At 55.8% G+C, this 27,180-nt stretch overlaps 1 protein-coding gene across 1 annotated transcript; it reads right to left on the reverse strand.

Annotated features, from left to right (window-relative positions):
- Nucleotides 1–3,232: 3,232 nt before the first annotated feature.
- Nucleotides 3,233–26,813, reverse strand: Bpifb4 (BPI fold containing family B member 4). The gene is made up of 16 exons (XM_047541831.1): nucleotides 26,708–26,813; nucleotides 25,816–25,878; nucleotides 24,780–25,302; nucleotides 23,470–23,574; nucleotides 22,660–22,803; nucleotides 20,448–20,511; nucleotides 19,998–20,058; nucleotides 19,690–19,781; nucleotides 17,883–18,086; nucleotides 16,234–16,287; nucleotides 13,843–14,013; nucleotides 12,458–12,525; nucleotides 10,799–10,841; nucleotides 8,659–8,722; nucleotides 6,775–6,851; nucleotides 3,233–3,358 (listed from the first exon to the last, which is right to left on the reverse strand). Exons 1-16 carry the CDS (start codon nucleotides 26,811–26,813, stop codon nucleotides 3,335–3,337), a joined length of 1,863 nt encoding a protein of 620 aa, XP_047397787.1. The 3' UTR covers nucleotides 3,233–3,334.
- Between the last annotated feature and the right edge of the window lie 367 nt (nucleotides 26,814–27,180).

The following is a 27,180-nucleotide window of genomic DNA, read 5'->3' on the forward strand; positions in this document are numbered from 1 at the left end:
AGAATGCCTGAGATGACCTTTCACTTTTAAGAAATCATGGGCAATGGGAAATTAAAGGAGTTACTTACAACCCAAAATGCTTATTAAAAATTTCAAAAACCCTCTCAAATACTTAGTAACGGAACACATTCAACTCATGGAAGGATACACAAGCCCTTAGACAGGGGCGACCTAACTTGGTGCAGGGCCTCGGGGAGAGGAAAGGGTGGGAGGGTCCGAGGAGGCCGGGCTGCCCCTCCTCCAGGTCCAGGGTGGAACCAGGGACAAGAGGGCCCTGGCGGAGGAAGGTGGGGCCAGACCCCGCTGGGCCTGTGGGAGGTGGCGAGGGGTCTGGACCTGGCTCTGGGCACCATGAAAGGCCATGGACGGGCTCAAAGCAGGGGCGGAGGTGACCGTGCACCTCTTGGGCTGGTGGAGGGTGGAGACCTGGAGCCAGCGGGGCCGCCAGAGGCTGAGAGGTGGTCCACAGGGAGGTGCCCGGCTGGGGCCAGGGCAGAGCAGAGGCAGGAGCAAAAGCAGGAGGTGGCGAGGCCCCAGGAGGTGGCCTGACACCGGGGAAGGCAGAGGGGAGTCAGCAGAGGGCGCCCTCCCCAGGCATGTCCCTCTCAGGCGACTTCCTGCTGGCCCTTCCCTGGCAGTTTGGAGAGGAAGTCCCGCCCTCCCTCGCTTAGCTCCTCCCACTCTCAGGGACCAAGGCCCAGGGTCCTGGGGAGGGGATAGGGATGGAATGCGAGGTCACTGAGAGGTCTCGATGCATTTGCTCCTCAGAGAGGCCTTCCCTGGCCACCGCGGCCACTCTTGCTCCCTCCTCCCTCCCTGGTCACACCCCACTCGAGACCGCTCTTCACTTAGACTTCGTCACTCAAGATCCGTCCTGTGAACTGGAGTCCCGTCCCCAGGGCAGACCCATCTCTCCCGTCAAGAGAGCGCCCAGCACTGGAACATGGTGGCACTCAGTGAGTGGACTGGTGGACGACAGACGGAGGGAGCCAGGGGTCAGACGGACTCAGACAGCCCTGCGTCCAGCTTCCGGGGACTTAGGTGGTGGAAAACAATACTTTGTTTAAGAGTCTTTAGAAACAATCACCAGGAGGAAAAAACTATCTTTTTTCCCCCAGTGCCAGGGATTCGACCCGGGGCCTGGGCAAAGCCTGCGAGCCAGGCAGACCCCCTACCGCGGAGCTGCACCCCCAGCTTGAAAGCACCTTAATTGTGCAGAAGGAACATCCACATCTGTGACCACAGCAGGGTGGGCACTACCGTGTCCGAGGGACATGCCAAGTGTCCCCTCACCCCATCCTTCATTCTCAGTTTAGTTCTGCTCAGAAGCAAGGGTTCCAAAAGCTCCTGCTTTAGGAGTCTGCCCACTGTGTTGCTAGTCACAGTGAGCACATATTGAGCACCTACTGTGTGCCAGCCTCAGGGCTAAGCGCATCAGAAAGAATGCTCCTATATAATATCCTCACACCCTCTTAGAGCAGAAGTATTATCGTCCTTTTTATGGGTGCAAAAACTGAGGTTCAGAAAGACTAAAGGTCTCACTAAGTCACAGAACCAAGTGACGGCAATGGGATTTCAACCCCATCCTCCTGACTCCCAGATTCTTGCTCCTTAAGGACCTCATAATGCCACCATTGAGACGGGTAAATGCAAGGCCATCCTGTCGGCAGGGGATCCTCTGTAGGATGCTGCCTGGCTGTTTTTGTTTTTGGAACCAGGGATTGAACCCAGGGGCGCTCAACCACTGAGCCCCGTCCCCAGCCACCTTTATTTTCTATTTTGAGACAGAGGCTCACTAAGTTGCTTAGGGGCTTACGGCCTCACTAAGTTGCTGAGGCTGGCCTCCAACCTGCAATCCTCCTGCCTCAGCCTCCTGAGTCGCTGGGATTATGGGCGTGCGCCACCACGCCCAGCCCTGGCTGTTTCTAATAGGAAGAAACTGCTGCTTCCCTCCACTTGCCTCACCATCTGGCAGGTGGGGCTTCCAGAAGCCTTGGGGGGTGTTACTCTGTGGGGACAGTGATGTGGCCAGGGTCTAGTTTTCCTTGAATGTCTAGCCGTCGGGTTTCACGTCTAGAAGCCGAGGATGAGCTCTGGGAGGACTGATGTGGAGCATCCTGGCCATTTTCTGGGCTGTGACTGTTGGTGCTTCACTGGTTTGGGTGGCAAAAGATGAAGTACCTTGTACTTTTGCAAAATCTGTATGGTGACAGGAGCCATGTCCCCCGCCAGTCACTACCCTGGACTCCTCTTACCCAGGAGAACAGGGGGTGTGTGGAAGACTCGCTGTGGCCACCCCTGTGTCCCGTCCCCCTCCCCCGCCTGGGCAGGTCAGGCCGGTCTGGAGACTGACGTGCGTCTCTTCCAACGGAACCACATCAGGGTTGCTGTGGGGTTGGCCGGCCCCCCTCTCTCCTCTGGGAACTGTAGGACTTCGGGGCCAAGTTCAGCCTTGGGAGGCCCCTGCAACTTGTGACCCGAGGCAGCAGGGAGTGCTTAGGACGTGGGTCCCGGGGCTAAGCCACGAGGAGCGCCCCTTAGCCGTGGGACCTCGGACCAGTCACCGCCTTTCTCGTGCCTCAGTTTCCCCGTTGATGAAACCAGGGGCCCCTTGTGTGGCCCCTGCGGCGGCTCAGCGAGATGGGGGCAGGGTCTCAGCACAGGCCACGAGCCGGCGCTCAGCAGGCGCGGCGGCGGAGGGATCCTTACTCTCTCCTCTGGACCCAGGAGCGTCCCAGCTGGGCGACAGGAGCGGAAGGGGACAGGGGCCCTCGTCGTCACCGCACGCGGGAGTCACACCCCCCCTCTGGCAGCAAGGTGTCTGGTGCCCCGAGCTTGTCGTTTCTGAGTCCTGGCCGAGGTGTGGGGCGGGAAACCGAGGCAAGAAGGCTCTGCCAGGGTGAGCGCAGACCCAAGGCCGGGAGCCCGATCAAGGCCCCTGCTGCTCCGCCCTGGTCCCCGGGAGTGTCCGGTATTTTTCATTCACACACTGAACAATCCTCCAGCCAGACGCAGCTCCAGCTGCCAGGCGCCCGGGGCGGCCCGGGAGAGGACGCACAGACCCGCAGGGCGTCGCGGAGACTGGCCCGGTGCAGGGAACGGAAGCTTTTATTGAAAGCATAAGATGACTCACGAGGCAGATCCAGTCCCGAGCCCAGGCCTCAAGGCCACCTCCCTCCCCTGAGTGGCCCTGGGGCTGACGTGCACCGCACTGTTGCCAACGGGGCAGTGGCTGGGTCCTTTGTCAGGTGGAGGCAGGTGGAGAAGAGGATTGGAGGCTTGGGCCTCAATGGCTGATTCTGGCTTCTTCCAACAAAGTCTCCGCCTCCGTCACTCACGCGCTGAGCACCAGAAGGTCCTTGGAGGGCAGAACAGAGAACCAGGTGAGCAGGTGGGGGCTCTGGCTCCAGCCTCGGCCGGACTCGCCTGCCTGCCTTTGGGCGGGGCCAGCCGGTTTCAGGGAACAGAGACTCTGAAGGGCCACGATGAAGGGGTGACGTGGGCCTGGGGATTACCTGGCTGGGGCCTTATTTTGCCCTGTCCGGAGGACCTTGGGCAAGACACGTCCCTCCTGGACGCTCATCTCCTTTCCTACATAATCAAAGTAGGCCTGAGCCCCTCTCTGAAGTCTTCCGACGAAACAAAAACGTTGCACGACAGAATAAATAACAAAAGTAGTGAACTAAAACCCAAGGGACCAAATAAACAACCAGGAGTCCAAACTGACGTGACTCATAATAAATGAATAAATGAAGAGCTCCAACTAAGATGTGTAAGAAAAGCTTCAGAGACAGAATCACCATCAGGCAAATAGAAGTGATGACGGGCAGTCGGGGCGTGAGCCAGCGCCACCTGGCGGGGAGGAGGGGGGTCCACTGTCACCACCACAGTCATCATAATGCACCAATCCAACTAAAACAGCTTTTTGAATTAGAACTAAAAATAAAAAAAGAAGAAGGAGGAGGAGGAGGAGGAGGAGGAGGAGGTAGGGACATCTGCATAGTCTCCAAGAGTCTTCTCACAGTGACAAAGAGGAAAACAATAGCTTTTCAGTGAGAGGGACCTGGCAGGCACCACCTCAAGCCAGGGACAAAACCAACCTGTCACTGACTTGGCGTCCCTGACAGGGAGCTTGGGCAAGCACACAGCTCCACTCCTGCGATGTCCTCGCCCCAAAGACATAACCTCACGTCACTCAAATCCAGATGGGAGCCCCTCCCACCCCACAGGCCGGTGGGCGGTCAAGGTCGCAGGGGGGGAAAGGCAGCGGCAGGCGGTGCTGTGTTTTGGAAATCGCCAAACCACGTGGAGGCCCTTTCGTTCCGTTTTTGGGAGTCCCAAGGACTGAATCCTGAACCCAGAAACCGCCTGGGGCACCGAGAAGCTCAGGCAGCCACCCTCAAGGCTATACCGATGGCGGAGATGATCCCCAGCGCTTACACGCGTCAGGGCTGAGCTGCTGCTTTACAGGCACAGTCTCATTTTGCCCCAAAAGCAGTTCTGTGGTTGGGATTGCAATTAACTATTTTTTTTTTTCAATAGAGGAGAAAACTGAGGCTCAGAGAAGTTAATTAGTCCACCCAGAGTCACCCAGCTGGCAACTGGCAGAGTCAGGATTTGAACCCAGGCTGTAGGACTCCACGCCCTATTCTTTGGCCTGAGGGCTCTGCTGATGCCCTGGTCAAAGCCACGTTTGAAAGTCAAACTCCGTGAAGAGAGAGCCTACAGAATGGGAGAATATCTTTGCCACTCATACTTCAGATAGAGCGCTAATTTCCAGCATCTATAAAGAACTCAAAAAACTCTATACCAAGAATACAAATAATCCAATCAACAAATGGGCTAAGGAAATGAACAGACACTTCACAGAAGAAGATCTACAAGCAATCAACAGATATATGAAAAAATGTTCAACATCTCTAGTAATAAGAGAAATGCAAATCAAAACTACTCTAAGATTCCATGTCACCCCAATTAGAATGGCAATTATCAAGAACACAAGCAACAATAGGTGTTGGAGAGGATGTGGGGAAAAAGGTACACTCATATGTTGCTGGTGGGGTTGCAAATTAGTGCAGCCACTCTGGAAAGCAGTATGGAGATTCCTCAGAAAGCTTGGAATGGAACCACCATTTGACCCAGCTATCCCACTCCTTAGCCTATACCCAAAGGACTTAAAATCAGCATACTACAGAGATACAGCCACATCAATGTTCATTGCTGCTCAATTCACCACAGCCAGATTGTAGAACCAACCTAGATGCCCTTCAGTTGATGAATGGATAAAGAAACTGTGGCATATATATATATAATGGAATATTACTCTGCCATGAAGAATGATAAAATTATGGCATTTGCAGGCAAATGGATGAAATTGGAGAATATCATGCTAAGTGAGATAAGCCAATCTCAAAAAACTAACGGATGAATGATCTCGCTGATAAGTGGATGAGGACATATAATGGGGGGTGGGAGGGGTTAGCGTTAGGGTTAGGGTTAGGTTTAGGGTTAGGGATAAGGAAGGTGGTAAGAATGGAGGAAGGAAGGACTGTATAGAGGGAAAAGAGGGGTGGGAGGGGTTGGGGGGAAGGGAAAAAATAACAGAATGAATCAAACAACATTACCCTATGTAAATTTATGATTACACAAATGGTATGCCTTGACTCCATGTACAAATAGAGAAACAACATGTATCCCATTTGTTTACAATAAAAAAAAGTCAATAAAAACTCAGAAAAAATTTAAGAAAGAAATACAGCCTAAAAAGTTAGATCTAACATTACTGGTATAGATTAAGGTGGCAGAATTTGGCATTAAAATGATTTGCTAGTGGAGAAATATACTTACGTGTACTGCCAATTAGTCTCAGGCGTGTGAAGGTGAATAAAAGGTAAAATTATAAATTGAATAGAGAAATATCTGGCATTTGGGACTGGGTTTCAAATTAAGCATTACTAATTTATGCGTGTAAAAATGTCTTTAAAAAACATATTTAGATGTATGCCTTAAAACCAAAACAATATAGATGTGAGAAAAGTTTTGTTAAAAAAATCCAATACAGTAAAATATATCTACCTTGCTATGTTTTAAATATATTAATGTTCTTTAAAAAAAAAAAAGAAAGAAAGAAAGTCAAACTCCACAAAGAAAAATAAATAAATGAAACTTCAGAAAGATTGGAATGAAAAGCTGCCAAACATTCTAAGGAGAATTCCTGGACTGTATGTACATTGAGGATGCACACACACGTGTGTGTGTGTGTTTAATGTTCCTATATTTTCCAAATCTCAGATGTTGCTGAGCACATATGGCTTTTGTAGTGGCAGCAAGAGTCCCTTCTTCTAAACTTCAAGACACCTGCCATCTATAATCAGTCAATGTCTTCAGGAAAGTTGCCCAAAGTCCTGTGTCTACTGGGCTGGGAAGCTTTGGAAGGCTGGTACTTGTTCACTACTGCATCCCAGACCCTAGCAAAGTGCCTGGATATAGTAGGTGCTCAGTAAAAGCTTTTCCAGTGAACGCCATCACCCTTCGCTTGGGGGAACCCAGGACTGATGAGCCTCAGCTTTCCACCTGGAGGATGGGGGCAGCTCTGGGTGGGATGGTGGATGCGGGGGTTGCCCTTGTCTTGTTCCCGCCTTCTCATATGTTGGAGGGAGAGGCCCAGGGCCTCCCCTTCTCTTCCTTCTCCCAGTTACTGGTCTGACCTTCCGCCGTGACCAGAGGTGACGATCGAGGGTAGAGGGCCACAGAACAGAGCTCTGTTCCCCTTACCTCCAAGACGTCGATGTCGGCGTTGCTGAAGTCGATGTTGAGGATTTTGGGGAGAGGGACCCCGGAACCCAGCACGGCTGAAAAGCAACCACAGCAGCGAGATGGTCAGGTGTGGTCAGCGTGGCCAGAGGCCTCAGCCCACCTGAGCCGGCGTTGGCCTCCAGCCTGAGCCCGTCCTTGCAGTCCCTCCTGGGCTGAGCAACTCGCCCGCCTCCCCGGGGTGGAGGGCCTTCCCCGAGACTGTCCTGCTGTCACATCCTGGGCGAGGCTCCCCTGACCCCAGGGCCACCGCACACCAGAGGTCCTCCAGCAGAGGCGGCAAGCTGATAACTGCCGCCCCGCGGCACTGGGTGCCCTGCAGGCAGGACGTGTCCCCAGCACCACCACCTGACTCAGCATGGAGGAGGGACACTTTGCTGGGTAAGGAAGGGGCTGCACGTGGGTTCCCAGCAAATGACAGCCACGGACTTTGGTCCTGGGTTTCAGGCCATCAGAACTAAGTGGACCTACTGACCATGTTCTAGAAGGAGAGAAGGGGAGAGGGAAGCGGGAGATGGGCATTACGTGACCCGGCAGGGCTTTTCGAAGCCAAGGGCCTTGTGACTCCACCCTGCAGAGGCACGGCCACCCTCTCCCAGCCTGCCTGGCCCAGGGGCCCTCTCCTTGGGTATCTGGCGGGGCTCACGTTTTATGGAATCCACTGGAAGAATCTAAGAATCAAGGATCTAGTGCAATTTCTCACTTTTGAAAAGTGACAGACTGCATTTCAGTGAGACAAGGACGTGCCCAAGTGCACACCTCCTCTCAGTGACCAGGAGGCCTAGAGCCCCGGCTCGAGCCCTCGGGTCACGGCCGCCTCCTGACGCCCTGCTCTCCTGCACGGGCTTTGTGACCTGCTCTTTCTCTGTCTGGAGACTCAGCCTTCCCTGGCCAGGGGTCGCAGCATGAGCTGTTAGACACCAGAGTCTCCAAATGAACCCGGGCTGGCAGGACAGGTGACATCGGCTGGGCCCAGCTTGTCTCTCCTCACCAAGCGGGAAGAAGCAGGCTGGGGCTGAGGTTCCCCATGGTAGTGGGGTCACCCAGCTGTCCCAGCCTCCAGGGACCCCGCGGGTCCACGAAGAGCTTCCCAGTCCCACCCTTGGTCTAGTGCACCCTTGGAGAGGGTAGGAAAATCCTCCCCCGACAATGTGGCTTCCCGGGTGGGGTCAGATGCTGGGTTAGGAGGTTGGGGACACTGGTCAGGGTAACTTCAGCTCTCTCTGCACTGATTAAAATTTTTAGAATAAGAAGGTATTATTCGTGCAGTCCCTGTGTAATTAAGAAATTCATGTCTAAAAAGAAAGCAGGTGACATCTTGACCCTATGAAAAATTCAGAAAAAGAGTTTAGAAGGAAATATACCCAGGTGTTCAGGTAACTGCCGCTGGGAGGTGAGACTCTACAAAAATATTGTTCCATGATTTCATTTTGTACACATTTAGTTTCACAGGTGATCAGAAAAACAAGGTGATCGGTCCAACAAGAAAGCAGTCAGAAAGCCGATGGGTCTGAGGGCAACATCCCTACGCCCCACAAATACACATGATTATTATTTGTTAATAAAAAGAAAAATGTACAAATTAATTTTAAAAAAACAAAAACTAGGGGCTGGGGAGATGGCTCAGTTGGTAGCGTGCTCGCCTCGCAAGCACAAGGCCCTGGGTTCGATCCCTGGCACCGCAAAACGAAAAACAAAAACAAAAGCAAAACCCCAAAATTATTTGCATTCAGAAGCTTCTATCGACGCGCTTCCAACAAGCCCTGAGAAAGGCCATGGAGTCGGAACGTCTGCGCGTCCCGCACGCCAGGCACCAGCTGCCGAGGTCCCCAGCCCCGTGCTCACCGTTCATGGCGGGCATGAACGCCAGGTCGAAGATCTTCTCAACCAGCACCTCCATGAGGCCCACCTGTGGGGACAGAGGACTGAGCCCAGGCAGGGTCTCCTGGCTCTGGAGGCCCCGGGGACCTGGGCCTGTGCCCAAGATGGAGACCCAGAGCTGCTCTGGGACATTCTGTTCTGGCCACAGAGCCACCCAGTGGACAGCCTATTGGTCACCTGGCCGGCTACTCGCTGTGCAGGTGGGAGGCGGAGGCTGGCGGGTCCCTGAGCCCTGGAGGCCCAGCCAAGGGAGGCTGAGCTCCTCCCCTGGAGGCTCGGGTCCTGGGGTGGAGGTGGCCAGCCCTGAGATACCCTTGGAAGGCCCGTGGACCCTGCGGCCAGCACCCCAGGACTTCGTCCCAGCTCGGCCCCCTTCACTTCTGACCCTCAGGCTCCCTGGGGTCAGCCCGCAGGCCACAGTGAGGACTTGGCGGAGGTGCACAGAAGGCCCGGCCTCCAGCACCACTGAGTCACCCGGTTATCCGCAGATGCCGCATCTGCAGATCCCAGATATCTGAAAACGGACTTGCACCTGCCCTGGACATGTTCGGATTATCTTCTCTTTACTCCCCACGCGGTGCAGCATAACGATCGGTCACCTGTCCCTTAACAGTGGGGCACCTCTTGCGAGTGTGTCACTAGGCACCTCAGCCATTGTGAGCATCGCGGAGGGTTTCCTGAACCAAGATGGTTCCACGCCACTAGGCCATTTACCCTCCGAGACCAGCACAGCCTGCGGGTCCGGCACTGGCTGGGACGCCCTAGGAGGCTGGTGAGCGATTTCCACAGCGTTCACATACGCGGCAGGACGGCAGTCCCCGGGGTGACTTAAAGGGTGGGGAGCGTGTACCAGGGTCTGCGCCAACCCCGCGCCACTTCACAGACGGGACTCGCGCATCCAGGGCTCTTGGTATCCCAGGGGATCCTGAACTCATCCCCCCGTGGATGCCCAGGGGCGGCTGTGTCGCCTCCCTTAGTGTCTCTAAACCTTGGCTTCCAAGCCTGAGGACAAGAGTGACCGACCCTAACCCTTCCGCTGGTCGTGAGAATCGAACTTGAGTTCCGTTACATCAGCTACCCAGGGAGATCCGCAGGGTGCTCAGCGTGGGTCCACTCCCTCCGTGACTTCCTAGGACTCTGTCACCTCGGGCAAGTCGCCTAACTTCCCTGACATCAGGTTCCTTATTGGGAAAGTGGGGGTTACTAACGGATTGCCCGAATCCTAAGACTGTAGGGAGGACTAAATGAGAAGAGCGTATTAAAAGGGAATAAAGGGCTGGGTTTCCCGCTGAGCTGCATTGCGCCTCCTCAGGAATGCTGCTTAGTGCCATGCGAGGTGGCCCTTCTCCACCCGGACAGCAGAAGTTTTATTTCCAGTTCCCACTCTGCCCAACCAGCTGTGAAGCCGGGGACAGTTTCTCCTTCTAAAAATGAACTGGGGACACCAATTTCACAGGCTGCAGATTTTTGCGTTAGAAAAACACAAACAAGTAACAAAATAGATGGATCTGCCTGTCCCTGCACCCGCAGAAAGGCCACCCAGCTTCTCCCAGGAAGCAGACAAGCAGACGTGTGCTCAGTTGTCAAGTTTTGAGAGAGAGAGAGAGAGAGAGAGAGAGAGAGAGAGAGAGATTTTCTGAGGCCTTAGGTGAGGCCAGGGACCCAAGAACAGAGAACGGAATAGGACCCAGCCCTAGAGCTTGAGTGTCTCGGATTCAGGGACCCTGGAAAAGCGGAGTTCCAGAACCCAGGCTAAGAAGGGAGGTGAAAAATAAATCCAACCTCTTTATTTCAGAGAAGGAGACCGAGGCTCAGAGTGGGCTGGTCATGCTCAAGTCACGCAGGAGTCAGGGGCCTCCTAACTCCCTCAGGACATGGCTGTGCCCACGGATCTGGGCTAAGGGGCACCCTTTAAGGCAGAGCAGCAGGAACGGCTGGAGCAGGAGGGCCTGTCTCTCCATGTCCGCGTCTGGATGAGGAGGGCCGGCCATGCCACTGGCGGCCTGCTGGGATCCACAGCCTCTCCCACCTCACAGCGAGGCCATTCCCAGAAGTTTCCCCATTCCCGAGACAAGCTCACCCTGGGCCCTGAGGGGGTACTTACATCAAAGTTACCCACATTCGAGGTTCTGAGGTTGAGGTTGGTCCTGCGGATAATAAAAATAGCCCGTTACAAGTGGTCTTGTCTGAGAATCCTGAGGCGCTTGCCTTTCCACAATTTTCTGAAGCCCTCCACCAACGACTCTGGGGGACTCTGGTCCTGGGGAAGTTGCCAGGAATCACATGGGTTCCAAGGACAGAGCAGTAACCACATGCCAGACACGTGGCTCTGGTTGTGGCTCTGCAACCCATTGGCTGTGTGACCTTAGCCAAGGCCCTTCACCTCTCTGTGCCCCTCTACAGATTGCAGGGCTGCTAGGGCTAAGTGAGAGAGTCACATGTGACATTCATGCTGTGCCCTGCATGAAGAGAGATCATCTCCCCGTCACCTCATCCTCATGGTGACCACAACAGGGTGACCTGGGGCTTCAGGGTGACTTGCATGGCCACAGAGCCAGGGAGGGAGGGCCGGGGACTCACACCCTGTGCCCGCGTGCTCAGCAGCTGTGCTGTGCTGAGGAGGAGGCCTGGGTCCACCCAAAAAAGGCCAGGCCAACTCGCGCGTGCGTGAGAAATCACGGGGGCTGTTTAGAGGATCTGCTTGGACCTTCCCAGGAGAGCGAACCCTCTGCTCTGGACGCGGGGGACTCCTGCTGACTCCCAGGCCAGCCCTCGCTGGCCTGCTCTGCGCCTCTCCGCCAAGTCTGCGCGTGGCGCTCTCCCTGCCGGAAACCCCGGGCCTTCCCACGGCTGGCCTCCTCCCCATCTGGGCCCCAGCTGAATGTGGCCACCTTAGAACTCACGGACGGCCGCTGGGTACGGCTTATGAGTACCCCACTGTGGGACCTCACAAACTGCCGTAAAAAGAAAACCTTGCGATGACCTCATGCCAGCTGAAAATTTGACATATGATCTCATTCATCTCAAAGTGAGAATGACAGAACCGATTTCCGTAGGCTGGTGCCAGAAAGAAAGAAGACGCTTCCAGGACCTGACTCAGTGCCTGGCACGTGGAAGGCATCCAATGAATAGTAGCTATTATCTTTAGGAATCTTATAAGGGAGGGACTAGCCTCCATTTTCAGATGAGAAAACTGAGCCTCGGAAGGGAAGTCGCTTGGTTGTTGTCATGCAATCAGTCAGTGGTCACATCAGGATTTGAACCCATATTGTGGAACTCCAAAACCAGCACTTTGAACTACTCAATGCAGCAGGTCACACACACCTGGCTTGATTCTCAGCTCTTTTCTGTACTTGCTGTGTGGCCCTGAGTAGGTAAATCCACCTCTCTGAGCCCTAGTTTTCTTATCTTTAAAAAAGGAGAATCATAGCCCTGACTTCCCAGGTGCATCGGGAGGGTGCAAGGCACCTGGGTAAAGGGCCCGTAGCAGAGCCTGGCACGTCAGCATTGCCAGCGTCTTGATTATTGATACCGTTGCTGTTGACAGTTTTCTGTTTGGCTCATGCTACACCACACTGGCCAGGCTGGTCCCTGGGTGGTGGTCTTGGCAGACATGGGCCACTTTTGCCTCAGAAGCCTCTTGGATTGACCCATCCTGACGGTCACACAGGAAACCTCTAGTTCCCCCCGAGAACCCCCCTAGCTACTGCACCACCAAAGATGGCTCCCTGAGGAGAGGAACCCAGGGGAGCAAACCCCTTACTTGTCCAGCTTGGCATCGATCATGAGCTTATCCCCGTCCACAGAAAATGACGCCAAGAGGTCTGTGTCCTGGAGGGAAGGAGGAAGAGGGGGAACATCACCACCAGCTCACGGGCTATTGTGGGGCACTGGCTGGGAGCCTCACTGGCCCGGAGCATCCCTGTGTCTTGTTCCCGAGGCCCTGGCCAAGCTCCACTTAGGAGGAAAGTTCCCAATAGCACTCACCATATAGGAGATTCCCTTCCTCTGGAAGGAAGGAGTTGGGAATAATAATAACCAACATTAACAACTGTCTGCAAGTTTGCTGAGTGAATATTGCTCAGAAAGACAAATGACACAGAATCCCCATGATTGACACTGGGAATGCTGACCAAGTTTCTCTGGGATGCTCCGAGAGAGTGGCTTGAAAGCCATGAAACTTGTTTTAGGCAAGCCATTATAGATGGGATTGGGCATCACTGCTGCCAATCATAACTGCCCCGCCCCCCAGGATAGGGCATAAAAGGTCCAGATTCATCTTCCTCTTCAAGTGTAAACTTTGCTGTAGGAAAATCCCTCTTTGCTCCCTTGACCCTCATCCTAATAAATAAGATCAAATGAAAGTTGCCCTTATGAAAATAAAAGTAAACCCTCAACAAATTCAGGTGATGGAATCTATTATTATTATTATTATTATTATTATTATTATTACTGAGGATTTGACCCAGGCATGCTTTACTACTGAGCCACAACCCCAGTCCTTCTAGTTTTTTTATTTTAAGACAGGGTCTCACTAAGTTGCTGAGGCTGGCCTCAAACTTGTGATTCTCCTGCCTCAGCTTCCCAAACTGCTGGTATTACAGGTATGCCCCTCTGTATCCAGCAGCTCCGTACAGTTATGATGTATCAATTAAGTTGTAAAGAAAGAGGGTTCTTCTCTATGAAATAATTGTGGAGATTGGTGTATTTGTATCTGTGCCCTGCCAGGTACCAGGGACAAGAGAGCAGATGCCATCTGTCTTGCTTCTCCTTTCCTGGCATCAAGTGGAAGGAACAGAACACATAGTAGGTGCTGAATAAACATTGCCGCATGAGTGACCAGGGCCTGTGGTCCAGGGAGGACCTGCAGAAATCACAGCCCACACTTAGGGAGCTCTGTGGTACCTCAGGAACTGCCCGAGCATCTTATTAATGCCCTGTTGCCACCTCATTTAGTAGAGGGGGAAGTGGGCCCAGAGACAGGGAGTGACTTGCTCAAGGTCACACAGCTGGGTGTGGTGAAGACTGGATGTGAATCAGACCCTCTGGCCCCAGAGCTGGGCAGGCGGTCCTCTGGCAGGGACTATGGGGATTGGAAGGGTTCCAGGTTTCTCAGGAGATCCCGAGGCTCTGGCTTGCGGCACTCACCACGTCGATGAGGCAGATGGTGGTCTCCACGTCGTTGGGCTGGGAGACCATGACCTCGGAGGTGGCGAACACCTGCACCAGAGCCTTGTCCTTCTGCAGCGTCACTGTGGGAGGGTTGGGCACCTGGATCCTGATGGTGAGCGGGCGGGACTCGGGGTACTGCTGGAACACCTGGGGGCGAGGCGCTAGGTCTGGGGGTGCCAGGGGGTGGCCAGCCACCTTCCAGACCCACCGCGCATGTTCAGACCAGAACCCGACAAACCCCGCGAAGCCCCCGCCCGCGTGGCAGCTGCCCTGTCCCGGCCTCTCACCAGGCTGCGGTGGGACCCGGTGAAGTGGGGTCTCCGAGGGTGCTGGCCAGGGGCTGTGACCGTCTTAATTTCATTCGGTCATCACTGCCCTGTGGGGTTCTGTTCTCCGGGTCACAGACTTAAAAACTTAGGTCCAGAGGGAAATGTGGGCACGTCCCAGGCCAGCGGGGGAGCCGCCCCCAGCCCCAGCTGCCCTGCCCGCCACCCTTCCTGGAACGGGAGTCCCCGCCCAGGGCGTCCTGTGAGTCCCAAAGCAAAGCACAGGCCGCCCTCCCACCGGACTCCCTGGGTCTCACTCAGGAGAGACCTGAGCTGCAGAGTAAGTGCCCCAAAGCTGCCTTGCTGAAGGGACAAGTCACCAAATGACCCGTTTATCACACTTACTAAGTAGCTTGTTGACAAAAAAAAATCACCGTTTTAAGGTCATTTTTCCTAAATATATTAACTGGGCACAGATCAGTGTGCAAACCCAGAAAGTTACTTTTTAAAAGAGTAGAAAGAAGCTGTTCCCTTGGAAACTGCCGTGTGCAATGCTACGGCGCAGGTCCGCGTCCTAAAAAGAGTCTATTCATTTCTCCAATTCGTGCAAGACGGCCATTCGACCAGTGCCCGAGTTCACCCGGACAGACCGGCTTTCAACAAATCCCTGCCTCACTAACTGGCTTCTTGCAGGGGGATTTTCGGGGGCCTTCCTGGAATTGGCCTGGTGTCCTGACCACCCAGACTGGAACACGCAGAGTCCCCAAGAACTAGCAATGCCTCCTTCACCGAGACCCCAAGTCACCTTGAACTGTATGCACACAGCATCAGGGCGTGGGGACGCCCGCCTCGGCGCTGACCACGCCTCCCCGTGACTCCACCCCAGCTCGGTCTCCAGGACTCGTGCCCCTACGTCGGGCCTGAACCCTGCTGTCACAGACCTGCAGCTATTTTGAGGCCTGAGGACAGCTCTGCTGCGGCCCTACTGTGTAAACTCTCTGGGCTCTTTTCCCACCTTAAAATCGGGTGCTTGTCCATTTTGGCTGCATGGGAGGCGGGTAATCAGAACCAAATAAAAGCATGGGTTCTAAGACATCTTCATAAGCTGGAAAATGCAGTGTGCCTGGGAAGTGGTTCAATAAGTAAGAGGCCCAGGGATGGAGGGACCACCAGCCCCCTGGGGCCCCTGCGGCTTCAGGCGTTGGACGGTACCCCTGCCGTTCCACTTTCAACCACACGGGGGCGATAGCGACCGTCTGTGGAGTTTGATCTCTCTCCTGGTTGGAGGTTGCTCTCCTGCCTCCTTTGAACCCACCCAGAACGAGACAGGGTGGTCGGCTGGGAAATGCCTGAAAGGGCTGTGGCCATGTACAGAGGTCACTGCTGCCAGGAGCAGGCTAATGCGCCCGTAACCAGAGATGGGATCCCCAGCCTGACAAGAGTTCATCTGCTCTTAAAAATCAATCAATTAATTAATTAATAATAAATTGTGATGAAAACCTATGATACTAGTCGACATTGACCAAAGGTCTGCTCTGTGTCTGGGCTCCAGATTCCAGTCCAGGGTCACCCTGCAGGCTGCACAGTTATCCCCATTTTCTGGATGAGAAAAGCTAAGGCTCAGAGAGATGAGGTCATTTGCCCACAGCAACGCGGCTGGGCTGTGCCGAGCCGGGTCTGCCATCTCCAAGGATCTGGCTCGACCCTCTAAGCTCTCACAATTCACACATGCCTGGCGCTGTGTCGCCACCTTGTTGTGCCATATCCCTTCTCCTCCCCCAGACACCCGAACCCGTGGAGGAGGTGTCGGCAGGCATTTTTTGACAGATGAGGGAAAAGGGCTCAGAGAGGTTGAGACTTTTGTCCAAAGTCACACAGTGAAGGAGTGGATGGCCAGGATTCAGTTCACAAGCTGGTCTGCATCAGAGCTCAGGATCCGTCCCCCTCCTTCCTCCACGTGCCCCTCACGGGGCCTGGCCTCTGCGCCTCTGCCTTTTGCTCCAGGAAGGCAGCAGAGCCTAGTGGGCACCTTCCCTGCAGCCCGGTGCCTGGGACAGCGGGACAGACAGTGAGGACAGTGGCTTTGGCCTGCCTTACCTACCTTGGGAATCAGGGCTCCCAGCGTGGACGTGGTGAGCGGAGGAAGCTCTTCAAACTGTAGGACAAGGACAAGGTCACGTGAGTCCAGAGGACAGGCACTGCCAACATGGCGGCCAGACAACTGTCTCCTTTCCCTGGATGGCCCCTGGGGAGGCCACCTGTCCAGCAGTGGCCACCGGGTGGACCACGCTCACCACAGACGCGACCTGGGGAGCAGAGCCGAGACCCGAATCCTCTTCTCTAAACATGATTTTAAAGCAAGGTGAGCGCTGGCAAGTCCCTTGCATCCCCCAGGGTCCCTGGCCCACGACTTCTGCCACCTCCTGACACTGCTGTTGACTTCACGTCTTCTCAGATCAACTCGCCTTTTAGGACCTCAGACACTCAAACAGGGAAGGCCAGCACCACTTGACGGAAAGACGGCAGCCATGAAGCCGGCACCCTGGAATGAAGCGGGGCCGCCACCCCTGCCCCAGCCGGGCGAGGGGCTCTGGCCACGGCACCCGCTTTCTCTTAATTAAACTGCGAGGGGGCCAGTCCGAACACCACTAACGGAGACCGCCCTCCCGGTGGGATCGAACCTTGGCATATTCCTATGGGCTTCTGGTCGTCGTGTTGAGAACAACTTGTTCTTAGGGGGACAGTGAGGTTGTTTGTGGAGCAAACTCCATGATGACTCAAGAAATCCCAGTTGTTCAGCAGGACGGGTGGATGGATGGATGGACAGATAGATGGACAGATAGATGGGTGGATGATGAACGGATGAATGGATGGATGGATAGGTAGAGATCTGGTGGATAATGGATGGATGGATAGACAGATAGATGGGTGGATGATGGATGGAAGGATGGACAGATAGGTGGGTGGATGATGGATGGATAGGTGGATGGGTGGATAGATAGATATCTGATAGAAAATGGATGGATGGATGGATGGACAGGTAGATGAGTGGATGATGGATGGGTGGGTGGATGATAGAGATCTGGTGGATAATGGATGATAGAGATAGGTGGGTGGATGATGGATGGATGGATGAATAGCTATCTGATAGACAATGGATGGATGGAAGGGTGGGTGGATAGATGGATGGGTGGATAGATAGATATCTGATAGAAAATGGATGGATGGATGGATGGACAGATAGATGAGTGGATGGTGGATGGATGGAGAGGTGGATGAATAGATATCTGATGGACAATGGATAGATGGATGGGTGGAGGGGCAGATGATGGGTGGGTGAGCACAGGGGGCAGAAAGAGAGTGGGGGATGGGTGGATAGGATGCAGATGTGGTCACTGGCGAGCCTACATCTTAGGGTCTGAAATTTTTCAAGTGAAAGTTTGGAGAGGAAATGGCCGCGGCACCCACTTCGGACGGACGTTTTGTTCTGATGTGACTTAGCTCCTCAGGTGTCACATTTACCAAGCGAAGGGATGCTGCACGTTTGTAACGGGAGACCTACGCGTGACCATAGGGTGCTTCTTTTAAAGAAAGGGCGGAATATTAAACAGGCGGCTGTCCCCTGTGACCCGCCCCAGGTCCTGCCCCGGGGACGCGCAGAGGACGCACGCGGTGGGCGGGCCGGTCCAGGTGGTCTGCCCGGTTCTCCCGCGGGCAGGGGTCGGGAGCCCAGCCCCGGCGCTCACTCACCATGCCGTCGGTGATGTCGATGTCCAGCGCCCCTTGCTTCTGCAGCAGGGTCAGCACCGAGCCCAGGAAGTTGGCAGAGATGGCCAGCTGGGAGTTGGTGTTGTCGCCCATGGGCGGCAACTGCGGCATCCCTTGCCTGGGAGACACGGCCGGCCGCCCCAGCGGGTAGTCGATGAGCTCCCCGCCGGCCTCGCCGACCAGCGTCTGGGGCAGCGGAGAGGAAGGGGAGGCTGAGGGCTGCAGCCCGCTCTGCGCGACCCCAGGCCCCCGCGCCAAACCCTGGGCCACCGAGTCTTCTCCAGCGGGCGACGGAATGGACCCTCGAGCAGCGCCTGGACGGAAGACTGCTCTGCATGTCCTCTCCCACCTCCGTATGTCCTCTCCCACCTCCGCCCTGCCGCAGCTGCACAGCGCGCCGGCGCGCCCCCTCCCGCAGAGAGGCCTCTCCAGGCCCGCCCTGCTCTCTCGGTGGGATCCGCCAGCTGGGGCCTCACCTCCAGCCACCCTACCAGCACCGTCCCTCCGTCCCTCCGTCCCTCTGTCCCTCTGCCGGGCAGCCACCAAGGCCTCGCCTGTCCTCAGGCACCACCCCCCATGGGCCCTCCCTTTTGACCTCCCCCACACTCCTCCTTGTGTCTTGATCATATGAGTTCAAGATCTCCTCCTCCAGGAAGCCCTCCTGGGTCACATCCCCCAAATTGGGCTCTACTACAGCACTGGATCAATAACTGCATATCTGAGTGATTATTTCTCTCTCCCCCCCCCCTTTTTCTTTATTCTAGCCCTGGGGATTGAACCCAGCACCTCTGAACCACTGAGCCACATCCCTATCCTTTATTTTTATACATTTTATTTTGAGGTGGGAGTCTCGCTAAGTTGCTGAGGCTGGCCTCAAACTCGTGATCCTCCTGCCTTGGCCTCCCAGATCACAGGGATGTCAGATGTGCACCACTGCACATGCCTGTTTGACCCGTCCCCTCCCACAGGGCATAAGTTCCCTCAGGGAGGAGACTGTGTCTTGCTCGCTGCTGCACCTCCAGCACCTGACCAGGTCCTTGGACACAGCAGGTAACTAATGAATGGGCGTGTGTTGGTGAACACATCAGGAGCACATGTGTGCCCATGGGCTCAGGAGCACGGTGTGCACCTGCCTCTCTGAACTGCTAGAGGGTGCGGGAGCCTCCCGGTCTGTGGTCCTGGAGCAGCCACAGAAGTGCGCCTGCCTGAGCCCCATCCGGGTCAGATCGGGCCACGCTCGCTGTACGGGACACAATTTCACACGCTTCCAGCTTCACTTTCAGTCATGTCCTGCGGGTGGCTTGAAACTGGCCCTGGTGGGAATGTCTATACCTTCGATGTCAGCAAATACTGCGCCTGAGGACATTTTTCATCGTGGTGAGCCCGTGGCTAAGTGCTTACATGCCTCACTGGTCGGAGCCACACCAGGCTCCCAGCAGCAGCGCTAGCGTCAGGGAGCCGGCCTGCCTGGGCTCAGACCCGGGTCCACATTTATTAGCTGTGTGGCCCTGAGCCGGTGGCTCAACCTCTCTGTGCCTGTGTGTTCTCAATCAGCGTGCCCCCTGCCTGTGGCTGCCGTGAGGATAGATGGATTTATCTGCAAGCGGCACTGCAATGCGTCTGGTCACAGCTGGGCTCTGCAGAAGTGCTGGCTCCTAGAAGGTCCCGTTGAACTGGAATAGGGTCCCGTTCAGATCCTGCTCCCCAGGCGCCCAGCGGGAGCCCAGCGGCCTCGACGTCCCCACCTCTGGGCGGAAGGCCACCCCCTGGGCCGGAAGCCAGCACTCACATTGAGGTCCAACTCCAGGAACTCTCCGGTCACCAGCGGGAGGCTGGAGAAGGTGTACTGGACACTCCCCAAGATCCCCAGCGGGATCAGCGCTGCGGGCAAAAGCCAAGGTCACGGGCGGCTGCGGGTGCAGCCCAGGCTCCAGGCCCGGCACAAAGAGAGAGCAAACAGCCCAGCAGGATGTTTGGGGACAAGAGGAAAGGCCAGGTCACGAGCCCTCCTCCCAGATGTGGCCACGTCCCTGGGGTCCTGCCCTGAGCTGCCACTCGCAGGCAGCGGCCAAACGCAGCAAGGCAGAAAGAACTCACAGTCCACAAGCCCCAGCTGGTCGTTGACAAGACCCAGGACCACGTCCACAATGGGGCAGAGCTGCAGGGAGAAACGTCAGGGGGCCGGTGACATCAGGGGGCTGCGGAGGGACTCGCCCAAGATGCCCATGGCTGAGGCGACCGCCTGCTTGTTCCCAGCCAGGCACTGTGCTCCCCCGCCCCGGGGGAGGCTCGCTCAGAACTGCCACCTCCGAGGTCCAGGGAGGTGGCCCGCCTGGTCACAAGCCAGGAGCGAGCTGGCGGGAACCCAGAGCTGGGCCACGCTCAGGCGGATCCTCCTCATCCCTCTGCTCTGCCCCTCGACCCTCGGGTCCTTCCAACCCGAGAACCTGTCTGAGCTCCGGGTTCCCTCCACCTCTCCGGGTCACCTCCGTGTCCTCGGGATGGAGGCTGGACCGTGGCCCTTGGTCCTTCCCGCCCCAGGCTTACCAAGTCAGGGAGGACGTTGGCCAGGACCCGGTTCACTAGGTTGTCCACCAGGTTGGGAAGAAGCCTAAGGAGACGGGGCAGGGTGAAGACCAGGCGCCGCCACAGAGGGGCCCCCCAGACGGTCTGCCCGGGGCGCCTCTGGGCAGAGGGACCCCTCCAGCTGGGCGATTGTGCCAGAAGAGACTCTGGTCACCCTGGACCTGGCGGAACAGGCTCCCAGCAGAGAGCGTGGCTCTCACTCACCCATCCACTCATCAAAACAGAAGCTGCCCCGGCTCCCGTGCCTGGGCCAGGTGCCCCTGATTCTCAGCTGCAAATGTCCTGCCCCGCCCCCACCCCGGGGTCCTGGGCCCTGGACGGGGCTGTCGCCTGCCGAGGTCAGTGAGCCCGCTGCTTTATCAAAGCACAGAACGCAGTACCTAGAACACACCAGGGGCTCAGTGAATATTTGTGGAAAGGACAGAAGAAGAAATACCAGCCAGTCAAACGTGCTCCTGGGTTCACACGGAAGGATGCCCAAGGGCACAGCTGGCTGTCCAGGCTGAGCCGAGGTGACAGAGTGTCCTCAGGTAGCCTCAATCAGAATGTTCCCCCAAAGCTGCCCCTGTACTTCGGTCCCCTCTCAAGTGGATCCACCTTTGGGAGACGATTCCCGGGTTCGCTCCCCTTGATGATGCGCCCTTGAGAACGCATGTGCGGGGACACGCAGGGGCGGTTATGTGCATGCATGTGTTTCCGGGGACAGTTTGCCATGAATCTATGTGTGTTCAGGGCACAGACCCTTTTCTCCTTCTGGGAAGTTACCCAACAGATATATCGGGTCACTTGTGCAATGACATCTGTGAAAGGTAATTCGTTGTCATAGCAGCCGTTTGGACAAATTGAAATGCCTAGTGTTGGGGGACTAGGCAAATAAATGGTTCATCCAGTTGATGGAATAGTATGCAGCTGTATAATGTGAAGTAACAGGGACATGCTCCATGTTTGGATACAGAAAATTCTCCTGATGGAGTAAATGAAACCAGTGTTTACAGCAGGTTTACCAGAAAACCAGTGGCAAATAAGAAAGTACGAACATGTTTGCTTCATTTAAACAAAGAAATTGGAAGGAGGATTAAGAACAGAACAACTTCGGTGAGGTTGGTGGGAGGGACAGAGGAGGTGGGGCAGGAGGGAACCAAGTCAACCTGCCTTTCTGTCATTTTATACTTTTGAACTGTGTATTATCAGATACTTTTCTTAGGAAAATACGAGTTTAAAAGTCTGTGAGGTTTCTATGTTCTGGAGCCCAGTGCCCTGCTTCCTCTGCCCTGTTCCACCCCGAAGCAGAAACAAAGGCCCAGAGAAGCCCACGTGAACTGGAAGTCTGAGCTCCAGCTGTTCAGTGACCGTCTCTGACCCTGAGTCAGGGTGAGATGGGGCTGGGGCGCTGGCCAAGGGATTGGTGAGACGGAGGAAGGGGGATGGAGCCCCAGAGGCAGGCTGCAGAAGGCTCTCCACCGTGAGGCCGGTGAGAGAGGAAGTTGGCTCCCCACTGTCCTCAGTACGCCCTCATCCAAGACCTCCACCTGGGGACAGGTGCTGGCCAATACACAGACACCTGAAAACCTCTGGACAGAGAGTGGGGTTGTGGACACTTTGTGGAGAAGGTAAAATAGGAAAACAAACAAACAAAAAGCAAACACCCCACTCCCTGTCCAGAGAGACACTAAAGAGGACCAGTTGAGGAATTTCTCTACGGCTGGGACATTGGCGGGCCCGTAACTCCTGTTAGACATATTCATACACTCCTAAAACATGCCAGATTCTGCACTTACTCTCACCATCTCAGTTCCCAAGGGAAAAAGAATTCACCCCCATTCACAGATGAAGGAACAAGCTCAGAGAGGGCAACAGAGTTGCCCGCAGTCACACAGCAAGGAAGATTGTTGCTGAGATTTGAGCCCCAGGAGGGCTCCTGTCCCGTGGATCACGCCTTTCAAAGCCTGACCTGTGTGTGGTGATTATGCCCCACGTTCTGGGTTCCAGGCACAACCCTCGAAGCTGGTGCCAGACCAGGGCTAGAGGCAGAGTGTGGACGGTCCAATGTGACTTGTCACTGCTCTGTGACATCACCGCCACCCCCCAAGGACACATGCAAGCATGTGGTGCCATTTCCTTTGCCATAGAGGTGGCAGCATCCCCAAGACGCAAGGTGCCCGTTGGTACTCACCCCCGCAGCAGCTTGACCTTGATGCCCCCCAGCAGGGTGTCACACCGCTCGATGACCAGCCGTGGATAGCCTGTGCGGTCCATGGTCAGCCGCACCTTGGCGGTGATGTTCACCTCCACCGCGATGTCCAGGAAACCAATGAGACTGCAGCCCCCAAGGACGCGGAGTCACACTCTGGCCACCAGGGGGCTCACTCACGTGGCCTGTGGCACCTCTCCCCCAGCCTTTAGTCCTGGCCCTTCCTGTTATCTGCCATGTCCCTTCCTGTTCTTATCGACATTAGGATCCCTCAAGGCATCCCCAAACGAGTCTCTGTCCCCTCAGCCTAAGCTTGGAAGGCTGGGAACAGGGGTCAGTATAAATTCTGGTTTCCAAGGTAACCATCCAGTCCCCTAGCTGTAGACACGACCTCATCTCGAGGGGATAATGAATGCAAAAGTCTACTTCTGAAGGCCCCCAATAAGCACCTACTGTGTGGCAGGCACCTGCCTAAGACCACTGCCCCCTGGAAAAGGAGGTGGCCTTCCTATTCCAGGGCGGGTGCTGACACTAAGGCTCAGTGACACCAAGAGACCCATCCAAGGTCACACAGCTTTGTAAGAGTTACAATGGAGCCCGGGCCACCCCCGACTCCAACCTCCCAGACCTCAACCATGGTGCCAGGCCATCCCTGCTGCTGGCAAGGACCACAGAGTGACCCAAGTCCCAAAACTGGGGCTCCCTGGTCCTGCATTATGGATACAGAGACCAGGAGAGAGGGCAGCACCTCGCCCTCCCAGCAGGGACCCCTCCAGGGCCGAGGGCACACACCTCTTCCCGTTGATGGCCACACGGGTATACAGGCTCAGGTAGACGCCCACCCCAGGCAGGAGCCTCACGGACACCCGAGGGAGGGTCAGCTCCACGATGCGCAGCCTGCAGGGGTGGAGAGTGGTGAGGAGGCCGCCCGCCCTCACACCCCTTCTCTGCTCCCCATCCATCCCTCCTGACTCGAAGGAGGCCTGGGGTTCTCGGACAGAACGTGCAACTCAGAGACGTCAGGACAGGGAATGCCGCGCAGCCAGCCCCAGGCCCAGGCCCACGGTTGGCCTCTCCATGCACTTCCTGCAAACGTTTTTTCCATACCAAGATGCCATTCCTTCTGCGTGTCCCCACCCCTCTTCCCACTTCCCTCCTGTTCTTCAGCCTTGGGCCAAAGTACTCCACCTCCAGGAAGCCTCCCCTGATCTCCCACTCCAGCTCCTCCTGCTCATGTGTGATTGGACCATTTCTCCTGCTCCTCCTGCTCATGTGTGATTGAACCACTGTCTCCTGCTCCTCTCACTCGTATGTGATTGAACCACTGCCTCCTGCTCCTCCCACTGGTGTGTGATTGGACCGCTGACTCCTGCTCCTCCCACTCGTGTGTGATTGGACCATTTCTCCTGCTCCTCCCACTCGTGTGTGATTGGACCGCTGACTCCTGCTCCTCCCACTCGTGTGTGATTGAACCACTGCCTCCTGCTCCTCCCACTGGTGTGTGATTGGACCATTTCTCCTGCTCCTTCCACTCGTGTGTGATTGGACCGCTGACTCCTGCTCCTCCCACTCATGTGTGATTGGACCACTGCCTCCAGGCTTTTTTACCCAATCCGATACCCCACCAACCTGCAAGCTCCGTGGGCACGGGTTTGTGTCGATTCTGGCTAACCACTGGGTCTGGTCCCAATGTCAACTCCATGTCCCTCACCTGGTAGGAGCTCTACATATTTGTTGAATTAAATGACTGTGAGGAGGAGCCTGGGCATGGTTGAGATGATAACATGTATGAAATGAAAACATGTAATGTCCTAGATACGTGTGTTGATCTGAAACCCTTGGGTTTTTACCATTTAGGCTTCATTTCTATGACCTTCCTACAGATGAGGAAACCGAGTTTCAGAGAGACTAAAAGAGACTCAACATGACACAGGAAGACACAGGTAGAGCTGGGTCCAGATCTTCAACTCTTCCATACCAAGTTCCCAAACCATGAGGCTTGGGACCCTGAAGATGTCCAGCCCTAAGACCACATTCTGGACACCACGCCCTCCAGCTCTCGTTTGCATGCTCACTGGGGGTCCACAGGGAGAGCTCCTTACCCCGTGATGCCTTGAACTGTGCTGAGGATCCCGCCCTCGCCGAGCACACCCAGGACACCGCCTCCTCCGAGAAGTCCTCCGTCACCAAGGAGACCACCTCCGCCCAGCAGGCCTCCTTGGCCTGACAGGATGCCGTTGGTTGCCAGCATGCCCCCGGTGCCCAGCAGACCCCCAGGGCCCAGGGCCCCAGTGGCCACCCCAGCTGGGATCTCCCCGGGCCTCAGCTCTCGCCGGTGACGCCTGTCCATGGTTGCTGCGCCTTCTGCGGACCTGTATTGCAGCCCCTGGTTCCTGTATCTGCCATATGCATTCTCGGTGCTTCGATAGTCCTGGTTCCGGAGGTCCCTGATGCTGCCATCTGGCTCTAGGATCTCCCCGTATCGGTACTTGCCCCCCAGTTGAGCAGTGTTGTCGTTGGTCTCAATGTGACCGTATTTGTAATTGCCACCAAGCTGTTTGCCATTGGTGTATTTGGGGGGAGGCTCTCGGACATGGAAGTCATTGTAAGGAACACCACCAACACCTCGGGGGAATCCAGCGCTCCTGTAGTCATCGTAATGGTGGCGGCCACCACCCAAGAGACCACTACCACCGCCCAGCAGGCCCCCACCACTGCCCCCCAGCAGGCCCCCACCATGGCCACCACCACCACCACCCAGAAGCCCCCCACCACTGCCCCCCAGCAGGCCCCCACCATGGCCACCACCACCACCACCCAGAAGCCCCCCACCACTGCCCCCCAGCAGGCCCCCACCATGGCCACCACCACCCAGAAGCCCCCCACCACTGCCCCCCAGCAGGCCCCCACCATGGCTACCACCACCACCACCCAGAAGCCCCCCACCACTGCCCCCCAGCAGGCCCCCACCACTGCTTCCACCACCCAATAAGCCTCCTCCCAGCAGGTCACCACTTTCCCCTCCACCCCCACCACCAAGCAGGCCACCCAGAAGACCACCTCCCCCACCACCTCCACTTCCGCTTCCACCAAGCAGCCCCCCCAACAAAGGCCCACCACCGTCACCACCGGCTTTACCCATGGGCACCTCTCTCAGGGCTGAGCGGAGGGCGTCGCTCTGCTGCAGTGTGCCGGAGATGGCTGTGGAGAGGCCCGGCCGTCAGCGGGGCTCCTCGCCCGCCCCAGCCCCGCCTGCTCTCTGCTCCGCAGCCGTGGGCTCCCTGCCTGCTGGTGTGCCTGGTCTGCCTTCCCTAGATTTTGACACCCTTCTGCCAAACCTTGATGGCTTCCCTTTGACGCCCTCCCTTCCAGGTGGTCCACAACTTTAAGACGTCTACTTCCTCATGTGTGATCCGTTCCTGGGAAGTAGTCAAGGCCTGAATAACTGCCTGAAGTCACGCTGAGACGGTGAGGGTCTCGGAGGCCACTCGCATAGAGATCCTCTCATTTTAATTCTCATGATAGCCCTGGGCAGGAGCTGGACAGGGAGGGTGTCCTCACATGCCAGATGACAAAATAAAGACCTAAGCCCTGGAGGCAGGAAAGTCACAGCCCTACACCAAAAGGCCAAACTCACAGAGGTGCACCAAGACGCCAACTCACAGACTCCCTCTCAGTCTTTGGAGATAGGGCTACCCACACCCACTTTTCAGATGAGGAAACTGAGGCTCAGAGAACTCATGTCATGGATTTAAGATCACATCACCAGAATTTGAATCCCAGGAAGGGAACCCAGGTTCTTGATCACCCCTCTCTACTGCCTCAAGACAGTGAGCATCAAGACCCAGCTTTGCTCCTGGCACACGTAGGTACCCAGGAAATGGTAGCCGAAAGATAAAAGGGGAAACTAGGGGCCAAAGAGAAGTCACCTGCCACCTGATGTGGAATCTGCCAGTCAGGAAGGGTCCTTGGGTACCTGAGCCCGCCCTGCCCCCCCTGTGCTACCCAGCCCCCTTTGGGCTGGACTCACCATTACTCAGCACGTCTTTGGTAACCCTGAGGACTGTGTTTGTCTCTTGGCTGAGGCCACTCACAGCTGTCACCAGCAGGGCAGCCACATACCATGCCATCCACATGCTGGCACTGCTTCCTGCCAAAGAGACAGTGCATCCCATGGCGGTGGCCCAGCAGTACCATCACCCTGGCCAGCAGGCAGAGCTAGGCACCCTCAGCCAAGACTGGGGTCAAACCCTGAGACTCAGGACAGGGGAAACCAACCAGAGGAAGTTAGCATAGCAGAGCAGGCTCCAGAATTCCCCACACCACCTTTTAACTTTTCCAACTGAAATGAAGCTGGTGACACAAAACAGCCCCATTAACTAAACTGTCCTGGAGCATGCACGTCTGATTGTCTCCCAAGATGGAATTCACAGATTGAGTTGCAGGCAGAGGGGCAATGGGAATTGCAAGGAAAATAGCAAACTGGTAACAGACAGGCTCTGG

The sequence above is a fragment of the Sciurus carolinensis genome, chromosome 2, assembly GCF_902686445.1.
Source record: "Sciurus carolinensis chromosome 2, mSciCar1.2, whole genome shotgun sequence".
Classification (NCBI taxonomy): Eukaryota; Metazoa; Chordata; class Mammalia; order Rodentia; family Sciuridae; genus Sciurus; species Sciurus carolinensis.